This window comes from Artemia sp. Qi Xiang Cuo, chromosome 9 (assembly GCF_049724085.1).
Source record: "Artemia sp. Qi Xiang Cuo chromosome 9, ASM4972408v1, whole genome shotgun sequence".
In the NCBI taxonomy this organism is placed as follows: domain Eukaryota; kingdom Metazoa; phylum Arthropoda; class Branchiopoda; order Anostraca; family Artemiidae; genus Artemia; species Artemia sp. Qi Xiang Cuo.
Window position 1 is genome coordinate 37608345 of NC_142802.1, and position 12012 is coordinate 37620356.

At 34.4% G+C, this 12012-nt stretch overlaps 1 protein-coding gene across 5 annotated transcripts in view; it reads left to right on the plus strand.

Annotated features, from left to right (window-relative positions):
- Window positions 1–9469: 9469 nt before the first annotated feature.
- The window catches only part of Nup154 (nuclear pore complex protein Nup154), a 170765-nt gene continuing 168222 nt past the window's right edge, over window positions 9470–12012 (plus strand). The window contains exon 1 of one of the 5 annotated variants that reach the window (XM_089094519.1): window positions 9470–9559. Coding sequence is in view for 1 of the 5 variants with exons in the window: in XM_089094518.1 (XP_088950644.1) it covers window positions 9532–9608 (77 nt within the window). In the remaining 4 variants the exon portion in view is untranslated. Of the gene's footprint in view, window positions 9654–12012 lie in introns of all 5 variants that reach the window. The other 4 variants (XM_089094521.1, XM_089094520.1, XM_089094518.1 and 1 more) reach the window with 4 other exon arrangements.

Below are 12012 nucleotides of genomic sequence, written 5' to 3' on the forward strand. Positions count from 1 at the left end.
TACATGCCACATTTCGATAGAGTCGTGGGGTGGTTTGAATCGGCATATCATCACCTTCGTATTAGCTTAAGAAACAAAACAAGTCTTGTGACGTCAGCTCTTAAACATGCCCCTTTTCGACAAGAATTCATTTTTGTTTCTATGGGGCATGGCCGCATAAAACCTGTTTCAAACATGCCACAAAGCGGCTGATCCTGTTTTCGACCGACCCCTATGCAAGCTACATACAATTTATGATGATGACGCCAAAGGCTTACAAGGAGTTGAGAGGACAATCATTAGGCTATGAATATCGAACAGGTGTTGATACTGACGGTGAGTTGACTACAGCAGTGACCCAGGATTATCTTATGGTTGAAAAATTAAATCACGAGAGACTCTATATATCCCAATGGCGACCTCCCACTATGAAGAACAACATTCATTTAAAAATAGCTACATTGAATATTAATGTGAGAAAAACAAGTCTTGTAGCACCTGCTAAAGAAGGCATTACTCCATCTGAACGTTTCAACATTTGAAAACACAAGGATAGGAGCTCTGTTGCATTGACAGTGGAAAAGCTAAGAGCCAATGGTACCAACATTAAACTTCTTGTCCCCCATACAATCACCAATCAACGTCACATTGCCAGCGGTTCTCGTAGCTATAAAGATTCATCATTTATCAATGGAGAAATCCCATCAAAATTGGCATTGGCCTTTGTGAAGAGTGGAAGTGCCATTCGATCCTGGATTGAATATCCCCATGATTTTAATTTTTTCGGTCTATCTAGTCTTGTGTGCAAAGTGAATGGTATTCCACTGTACACTCTATTATTTGACAAAAAATCCTATAGAAATCTTTAAGAGTTGACCATGCAATCCCTAGATCATGACTCTCAACTATTTGAAAATGGAATAACCGATTCAATGTTTTCAAAAAATCATAGGGTTATTGTTTTGGACTTGTCAGGCACACAGTATATGAGCATAGTACGAACCGGGACTGTACGTTTAGAGTGTACATTTGTCAATGCTCTGACTGAGAGTATCACGCTAATATCACTGAGTCAATTTGAAACCTATTGGGAAATCACACCCGACGGCAGTTTTCTACTAGATCTTGCACCATGAACACAAATCAAATAATCAATGTATTCAGTATGGATCCATACATGTCCCAGTACAAGTCCTATTGCATACCCTCGGACTTCTTTGAAAAAATTCCAAGTGTTAACAACACCCTAATCATTTTTAAGAGCAGTCCCTCGACTTTGCAGATTGGTTATTTACTGAGCATCTTTCAAAACAGCGAATAATGTTGAATTTTTTTATCCTTTTGGCCTATTATTTGAATTTTACATTCGATAAATCAGCAAGTTTATTGAAAACTCTGGGAAAATTATTATTAAAAATCAACGAATAGTATAGGACTTAGTAACTACGACATGTGGCTTTCATGCACTACTCTTTTTCATGTTCAGATGTCGTGGCTACACCTACAAGCAGTTTCTCAACATCTACGTTGACTTACCTCAATTTAACGACTTTCTAGTGTAGAATATAATTACAATTGTATTTAATTTTGATTTTTTTGCCCTAAGAATAAATTTTTACAAAGTTTTTTTTGAAATTTTTTATTAATAAAAAAAAAAATTATATAAATGATAAAACGACTTTTCTACTCTTTAGATTTCATCCACTACTAGGTATTTGTCGACAACAACTAGTGCGGGTAGATTATCTGAATTCACAGTGTACTGATCCTGATGTAGTGCAATGTCAGGGTCACATTTTCTACAGTAGAGTGTGACTTCACTCTTGTCATATCTCTTTGTATAGTCAATGATACTAGTCGCATTCATTCTATAGAATTCACATGTTTCAATTTGCCTATTTGAAGCAATTTCACAAACAGTGTCCTCAAGTGTCGAATCACATTCCGTCACAGCCAAATAAAAATCAGTGGGATTATATTCATAACACCCAGTGTCTTCACAACAATGACTTAGAAACAGTATTCTCTTTTTGTTAAAACAGTTGAATTGTTTACGTGGTTCCTCCTCCCATAAAAATCGAAAACCATGCCGATACCAATCTTGTAGCAATAAACTAAAATCACGGATAGGATTCTTTCCAATCATACCGGAATATGTACTCTCCCACTGCTTACATTTATCATAATGACAATTGGAGCATTGGTGGCCTCTAGGATGAGCGTCACACACCTATTCAAGACAGGAATTACAACCTTTAATTTGTACAGCATATCCTCTATGCAATTTACACGGGTTGCAGAATCTACACTTTACATCATACTCCTCAATCATTGTGCAATTCTCACATGATGACCAGCTGCCCTGTGTGTACATACATAACGGACATGTATGGAACATTTTGTCATGTGTTGACGCTCTCACTACTAAAATGATACTGAGCTAGCAAGACCAAAAAATTGTGTGAGATAGAGAGAGAGAGGAGTAAATCATCCTTGAGCACCATCTTTCTTATGAAAAAAAGTCCTAAATTGCTAAAAACTAATGTTTAAAAACATATCCACAATATTATTTTGCTGCTTCGTGATCAATATATTTATAAATTGTGTAAATGCATTTGGACCACGATGTAGAAGCTTCATGAAATAGTATAATGATGAATTATCATTTTTCGGTATATCGATAATCAGTCCTAGCTAAAAGATCTTAATTTGAATTGACAACTATAGAAAATCATCATCTAGAACTATACACTAGTCAGTAAGAATTAGATTCCTCATTATTAACTATGTCCAAATCCCATCCATTTTTTTTTTTAGTTCTAACTCTCGCACAATCAACTTCAGACTAAACAGAATTTCTTTTTGTACTCTAAAAAATATACGCTAGTCTACTATAGAAAAAGAAAAAAAATACCACTGATTTAGAAACAGTTTTATTGAACATAATTACAATAATAATAATATTCACTGATGCATTTTGTTCTCATCAATATATTTCGATAGGACATCTAATGCTGACCGAAGTTTATTTATATGGAAAATATTTACTTTTCCAGCAAAACACAGCTGCTCCTCCTGCTTAAATTTGTTTAATGATATCACATATCTCGCATACATAGTGTCCCATTCAAGACATAGTTTACAGCCAGCAGTTATTTACACAGCCACATTAGGTACTTGCATATCGTTGCTGCTGCTGCTGTCAGTTCCATCATTAATCTCCAATAGTGTAAATGTACCAATCATTTTTTCTCTCCACTAATATCCTCTCAAATAAAAAAAGCTGTTCTCTTTGAATTCAATTATGTTACTAATATGAATTGTAAAGAAAACTATTCCTTTTATTCAAATCCTAATCACCAATCAAGTTATACTCGTTCCTCTTGGCAAAGAGTGTAATGACCTGTAGAATTAACTACCAGAAGAAAAAAAACCTGTTTTGTACGGGGGCGTCGTAGAAATGGAATCTCTTAGTCTACTGATAAACGATGGAAATTCACCTTTACGTATTATTTCTCCCTCAAATACTCGTTGGCTCTCTCGGTACAATGCCTTGGTTTGCATACATGAGCAGTACTTGAAGCTCACCAAACACTTCAGTCTAGCCAAAGAGAAATAAGGTTGCTATACTACCAGAGTGCTACACGCTATGTATCAAGATGAGCAAAACACAATTTTCATTGTGTTCTTGAAGCCATTGCTGTCCGAATTTCAAAGGGTCAACTTGCTGTTTCAGGCTGACCAATTTTTTTATTTTATTTTTCATTTTGTAATTTTATTTCCTCTCTGAGTTTCATTTATCCTAGCCTCCTTTGAGTCTTAAATCTCTTAGTGCCTTATGGATCTAAGTGCCTTTCTTTTTTTTTGTTCTTTATCTGTACGTATTATTTCATTTTGGGTTTACGAAAGCTTTTGTATTAACCCCGTTCTTACGGTTTTTTTGAGGCCTTACTTTAATAATAAAGTTATCTTTAAATATTGTGTTGCAACTGCTTTTCAATAGTGATCAAACAGTTCGTGGTAACGAACTGCAAGTAAGGAGCGACCCGGCTCAATGGTAACCGAAACTCTAAAAAACAGAATTTTGATACCAATAGATACATCAAAAGAATCAGATTTTAATTCTGACTTCAAATATATAAGTTTCATCAAGTTTAATCTTACCCATCAAAAGTTACGCGCCTGAGAAAATTTGGCTGATTTTCGAAAAAAAGGGGGAAAGACCCCCTAAAAGTTATAGAACCTTAATGAAAATCAGACCGTCATATTCAGCGTATCAGAGAACCCTACTGTAGAGGTTTCAAGCTCCTATCTACAAAAATTTGGAATTTTTCATTTTTTGCCAGAAGAAAGATCACAGATGCGTGTTTATTTGTTGTTTTTTTCCCAGGGGTAATCGTATTGACGAAGTGGTCCTAGAATATCGTAGGAGGGCTCATTGGAACGGAAATTAAATTCTAGTGCCCTTTTTAAGTGACCAAAATAATGGAGGGCAACTAGGCCCCCTCCCACGCTCATTTTTTGCTCAAAGTCACCTAATTAAAATTTTGAGATACTGTTTTTGTTCAGCATAGTCGAAAATCTAATAAATATGTTTTTTAGGATGACTTAACCCCCCCTCCCTAGTTTCCAGGGGAAGGGCTGCAAGTTAGGAACTTTGCCCATTGCTTGCATATTGTATTGGTTATTGGGAAGTATACAGACATTTTCAGGAAGGATTTTTTTCTGGTGGGGGGGGGAGGCCTGGAGGAGATGGTTACTCGGGAGAATCTTTCCGTGGAGGATGTTTCTTTGGGGTAAGGGACATTTCTATAAAGGGGGCGCCGGATTTCCCAGAATTATTTAATAAACGATCAGAAATTAAATTTAAAAAAACAAGTTTTTTAACTGAACGTAAGAAGCAACATTAGAACATAAAACGAACAGAAGTTATAACGTATATGAGGGGTTCTCCCCCAAGTCAATACCTCGCTCTTTACGCTACAGTTTTTTTTTAGTGCTTTCAAAAGAGCTATCCATTCTAATTAAACGGCCTTTGTGATTCAGGGGTTTGTGAATTAATTTCTTTTTTAACTTTTAACGTAAAGAGCGTGGTATTGACTAATAGGAGAGCCCTTTCATATAAGTAATACCATATACGTAATAGAAAAAAAAAAAAAAAAACAAGCGATACGGCTCAATAGTAATCGAAACTTTTAGAAACGGAATTTTGATGTCAATAAATGTATCAAAAGAATGGGCTTATAATGCTGATTCTAAATACATAAATTTTATTAAGTTTAGTATTACTCATCAAAGGCTACGAGCCTGAGAAAATTTACCTGGTTTTTAAAATAGGGGGAAAACATCCCCTACAAGTAAAGAATTTTAATGAAAATCACAACGTCAGATTCAGCGTATCAGAAAACCCTATTACATAGGTTTCATGCTCATATCTGGAAAAATCTGCAACTTTGTATTTTTTGCCAGAAGAAAAATATACGAATTCGTTACGTAAGTTAACTTGTAAATTACGTCAGAACCAAATTTAGAGACAGCCGTTTTTCAAAAGAAGAGTAAAATTTTTAAGCAAATTTTGTTTACTTAGTTTACGGTGAGCCAAAATAAAAGCTGCATTAACTAAAAAACGATCAGAAATTAAATAAAAAAAACAAGTTTTTTCAACTGAAAGTAAGGAGTGACATTAAAATTTAAACGAACAGAAAGTATACCGTATATTAAAGGGGCGGTCCCCTCCTCAATGCCTCGCTCTTTACGCCAAAGTTTGACGCTTTTTCACAGCTCTACTTTTTAAAACAATGAAAAATTTTAGTGTAAAGAGCGCGGTGTTGAGGAGGGGACAGCCCCTTTCATATACGGAATAATTTCAATTCGTTTTAAGTTTTATTGTCGCTCCTTACTTTCAGTTTAAAAAACTTTTTTTTTTTTATTTAATATTCATAAGGCCTGAGTTGCTCGACGTTTGAGCTTACAAAGCGTATGCAGCTTTTCAATAGTGATATTTATAGGGCTGGTAAAGTCGAAAACCTCAACAAACAACTGATCTAGTCGATCTAGATAATATCCTAGCCTCCTTTGAGTCTTAAATCTCTTAGTGCCTTATGGATCTGATTGCCTTTTTTTTGGTTTTTGTTTTCTTAGTTGTCTGTATTATTTCATCTTGGGATTACGAAGGCTTTTGTATTAGCCTAGTTCTCATGTTTCTTTTCGAAGCCATACTATAATCATAAAGTTATATTTAAATATTGTGTTGTGACTGCTTTTCAATAGTGATATTTATAGGGCTTGTGAAGTCGAAGAAACTGAACAAACAACCGATCTAGTCGATCTAGATAATATTCTAGCCTCCTTTGAGTCTTAAATCTTTTAGTGCCTTATGGATATAAGTGCCTTCTTTTTTGTTTTTTATCTGTACGTACTATTTCATTTTGGGATTACGAAGGCTTTGTATTAACCCCGTTCTTACGTTTTTTTGTTTTTTTTGAGGCCTTACTTTAATCATTAAGTTATCTTTTAATATTGTGTTGCAACTGCTTTTCAATGGTCATATTCATAAGGCCTGCGATGTCAAGTTGCTCGACGTTTGACCCTACAAAGCATATGCTGATTTTCAATAGTGATATTTATAAGGCTTGCGAAGTCGACGAAGCTGACCAAACAACTGATCTAGTTGATATAGATGATATTCTATCCTCCTTTGAGTCTTAAATATCTTAGGACCTTATGGATCTAAGTGTCTTTCTTTTTTGTTTTTTTAGTTGTCTGTATTATTTCATCTTAAGATTACGAGACTTTTGTATTAACCCAGTTCTCATGTTTCTTTTTGAGGCCATACTATAATCATAAAGTTATCTTTAAACATTGTGTTGCGACTGCTTTTCAATAATGATTTTTATAGGGCTTTTGAAGTCGAAGAAACTGACCAAAAAATCAATCTAGTCGATCTAGATAATATCCTAGCCTCCTTTGAGTCTTAAATCACTAAGTTCCTTTTTTTTTTAGTTGTCTGTATTATTTCATCTTGGGATTACGAAGGCTTTTGTGTTAACCCAGTTCTCATTTTTTTTTTTTTTAGGCCAAACCATGGGTGCCCATATGGGGGGGGGGCAGGGAGGGGGCTCCCGCCCCCCCCCCCCCTGGCTGAATGATGCTGCGTTAATTTTATATTTTTGTTCTGAGATTTCTATGATATAGCATTAAAAGTGCCAATTAGATGAGGTTTGCCCCCCCCCCTAGAATTCAGCTTATGGGCGCCCATGGGCCATACTATAATCACAAAGTTATCTTTAAATAATGTGTTGCGACTGCTTTTCAATAGTGATATTTATAGGGCTTGTGAAGTAGAAGAAACTGACACAACAACCGATCTAGTCGATCTAGATAATATTCTAGCCTCCTTTGAGTCTTAAATCTCTTAGTGCCTTATGGATCTAAGTGCTTTTCTTTTTGTTTTTGTTTATTATATTACGCATTATTTCATTTTGGGATTACGAAGGCTTTGTATTAACCCCGTTCTTACGTGTTTTTTTTTGAGGCCTTACTTTAATCACAAAGTTATCTTTAAATATTCTGTTGCAACTGCTTTTCAATAGTGATATTCATAAAGCCTGTAATGTCAAGTTGCTCTACATTTGAACCTACAAAGCGTTTGCAGCTTTTCAATAGTGATATTTATAAGGCTTGTGAAGTCGAAGAAACTGACCAAACAACTGATCTAGTCGATCTAGATAATATCCTAGCCTCTTTTGAGTCTTAAATCTCTTAGTGCCTTATGGATCTATGGACTTTTTTTTGTTTTTTTAGTTGTCTGTATTATTTCATCTTGGGAGTACGAAGGGTTTTTGTATTAACCCAGTTCTCATGTTTCTTTTTGTTGGCCATACTATAATCATAAAGTTATCTTTAAAATTGTGTTGCGACAACTGTTCAATAGTGATATTTATAGGGCTTGTGAAGTCGAAGAAACTGACCAAATGACCGACCTGGTTGATCTAGATAATATTGTAGCCTCCTTTGAGTCTTAAATCTCTTAGTGCCTTAGGAATCTAAATGTCTTTTTTTTGTTTTTGTTTTTTACCTGTACGTATTATTTCATTTTGGGATTACGAAGGCTTTTGTATCAACCCCGTTCTCACGTTTTTTTTGAGGCCTTACTTTAATCATAAAGTTATCTTTAAATACGGCATTGCAACTGTACCAAATAATGTGTACCAAAAATTGTTATGCGATAATAAACCAAAGATATTGTAGGTCTTCGGCTTGTGGTTATTACTAGCGTATTCATTGAAGTAAGTCATATTAAAGTCTAAAAGTTAATAAAAAGAGTTCACAGCTGTTTAACCATTATGACGCATACAACTACAGCTAGAAACAGACGAATTTTGGCGGATCACATAAATCGTTGTTCTTCTGTGAAGGTGGAGCAGGACGAACGAAGGGTAAGCAAGCAAGGTAAAAGTAGAATTAGATTAGGGGCAAAACTTTTTCTGACTTTAGCACGAAAGAACTATTTTAGCACTATTTCATCACGTGTAGCACTGTAGCACGTGCTTCAAATTGTAGCACTTCTGTAATACAATTTTTTAATTTTGTCATGGACAAAATGATGAGGATTTTCAAAAAGGTTAAGGAATTAAAAAAAACTTTGGACCGCATTTTTCCGTATTAGTTTTGAGAGATTTGAGCGAAGTTTGATTTAACAAGGACTACCTTTTTGCCGTGTTTTTTTCGAAAGATTGGTGCTAAGTTTCAAATAACCGGACAAAAAACTGATCTAGAACTAATCCAACTACAATCATCGGGCCATGCGCGTGTCGCGGCGCCAGCCGCGACACGTGCAAAATTCTTTTTTGACCTTAGCCCGAAAATTGTTGTTAAACACACAAATTTGGGCAATTTTAGAACTTTATGAACTGACCATGATGGCAGTCTTGGTTTTCAAAGGCTCGGGCGTATTCTGGCTTGTTTTTCAAAGGCTCGGGCTTGTTGTTTGTTTGACTTTCTGGCAACCCTAACTCAGTGAACAAATCCTGTTTCAACTATATGAAGCTTAAAAAATTTACAGTTCATTGTTTTTATCACATTATTCTGTCAATCGTGAACATGATAAAAAAATCAAAAATTAACCTTCATGAGGACGCTTCTTTGTACATTGTTGCTGGCTCAACAACTCATTTGCAAGGCATACTTGCAGTTTTAACTTTTTTTTTGCTTTGACAGAAAAGCTAGAGTAGAGAACAGTACCAGAAAATGACTCGGCTCGTATTTGATTCAAGGTTGAACCTTTGTGTTGCGTTTTTTTTTTGGTGTTTTACATAAAATAAAACCAAGCTAGTCACTCATTAGGAATTTCTGTTTTCATGTTCTGTGTTGAAAGAATATTCTTCTTGCATCTTGATTGCATGATCAACATACCGCTTCGTCCTTACCACGCCAAATGGAAACGTTGCTTCAGTAATAAAATTCAGAGCCGCTGGTTTATTTTTTAAGTATTTCAGTTTAAACTGCGGATTAATTTGAAAAAAGAAAACACATTCCCATGTCTATGTACTGATGTGGATAGTTTGCTGCTTTAACACTGGTTCTATATTTAACATTGGTTTATTAATGAAGCTTTCATACTTTTGCTTGTACTAGTAAAAACTTAAGTATAGGCAATATCCTAGGTATATTTGGTGAGAGTCTGCCCCTCTAAGTTAGGCTTAGCTATGAAAACAACTAATTGGTATTGTCATTTGACAGCCCATTTTAGTTTAGGCTAGTAATCACTTACCTGCCAGGTAAATTTTTCGCAAATCATATTATTGACTTATGAATAAAGTAAACATACAACTTGATGCCTTTTTTCATGCTCTTTCCAAATTATCATTTTTGTCAGAAACAAATTTTACCCCCACCCCTGTATTTACCAATTCAGGGTATATATTGGGGTAGGCTAAATTTTTACTTAATCATATTATTAAGTTATGAATAAAGTAAACATAGGCTACCACTCAATGCCTTTTTTTATGCTCTTTCTAAATATAATAATCATTTTTGTCAGAAATGAATTTTACCCCCACCCTATTTATACCAATTCAGGGGATAAATATATACCAAATCATATTATTGAGTTAGGAATAAAGTGAATACACCATTTGGTGCCTTTTTTTAGGTAAAGTTCTACCAAATCATATTATTGAGTTAAGAATAAAGTGAATATGGTATTTGTTTAGCCTTGTGACACCTGATAAGGAGACATGTTAAGAAAACAAATCTTACTTTAAAATATGTATAATGATCCTAGTTCTTATATTATCCAACAGGAGAACCTTTATCATCAAGTCTTTCCTCTAAAAATCCTTCTTTTTCCAGCTTAAAAGAAAATGTTTCCAAAACCCATGCTAAAAGTACCACGTTGCTTAAGTCTTTTTAAATTGCACCTATAAATTGACAACCAAATAAGTTGTTTTATAGAGAGTGTTCATGCCAGTCTTAAGCATTCATATTTTGATTGTGGCCCATCACCACTGCTGTTTAAAAAAAAGTTTTAAAAAGACCGACAGGAGCGCTCTTTAAAAAACAACTTATTATGGAAATTTATATGGGCAATTTAAAGAATTAAGCAACATGTTACTTTTAGCGTCATTTTTGTAAACATTTTCTTTTTAAGCTGTAAAAAGAAGTATATTTAGAGGAAAGACTTGGTGATAAAGGTTCTCCCGTCGGATAATATAAGAACTAGGATCATTACACATATTTTAAAGTAAGAATTGTTTTCTTAACATGTCTCCTTATTAGGTGTCAAAAGACTAAACAAATACCCCGCCCCCCCCCCCCCCCCTTATATAGCTTATGCCAATTCAGGGTTAGGTTAGGTTGTAGAAATATATACCCTGAATTGGCATATATAGGGGGGGGGGTTGAAATTCATTTTTGATAGAAATGATTACTATATTCATAATCAGCATAAAAAAAGGCATTGAGTGGTATATTCACTTTATGCATAAGTCAATAATATGATTTGGTAGAACTTTACCTTTTTTATGCTTATTACAAATATAATAATAATTTATATTGTAAATGAATGTCAGCCCCCCCCCCCTATATCTACCAATTCAGGGTATATATTTCTACATTAGGGGGTGGGGCAAATTTTTTTTATGTTGTAAATGGGAGGTAAGTTTAAACTTTACCCCCCCCCCCCGAATGTAGAAATATAAAACCTCAATTTGCATATATCGGGGGGGGGGCTAAAATTCAATTATGATAGAAATGATTATTATATTGTAATCATCATAAAAAAGGCATCAAATGGTGTATTCACTTTATTCCTAACTCAATAATATGTTTTGGTAGATATTTACCATTCAGGGTTTTAAAATGTTTTAGTTTAGTTTTACTACTGATGATGGTCACTGTATATGTGACCAAAATATCTGGTATTTTTTGTGAAATTTATTATACACTGTCTATTAAAAAGGATTTTATCCCTATTTTGAACTTTTATTTTATTGTGCAAATATATACCCTGAATTGGTATATATAGGGGTGGGGGCTAAAATTCATTTCTGAAAAAAATTATTATTATATTTGTAAAGAGCATAAAAAAGGGCATCAAGTGGTAGGCTATATTCACTTTATTTGTAAGTCAATAATATGATTTGGTAAAATTTACCTATATTTGCACATTAGGGGGTGAGAGTAAAGTTTAAACTTACCTCCCATTTATATCAGAAATAAAATTTACCCCCCCCCCCGAATGTGCAAATATATACCCTGAATTGGTGTATATAGGCTAGTGGTGGGGGTAAAATTCATTTCCAAGAAGAATGATTATTAGATTTGGAAAGAGCATAAAAGGTAAGTATTTACCTAATCATATAATTGACTTACAAATAAAGTGAATATACCACTTGATGCCTTTTTTATGCTCTTTCCAAATATAATACTCATTTTTGTTGGAAATGAATTTTACCCTAACCCCTATATATACCAATTTGGGGTATATATTTGCACATTAGGGGGGGGGGGCGGATGGTTGTAAATTTTATT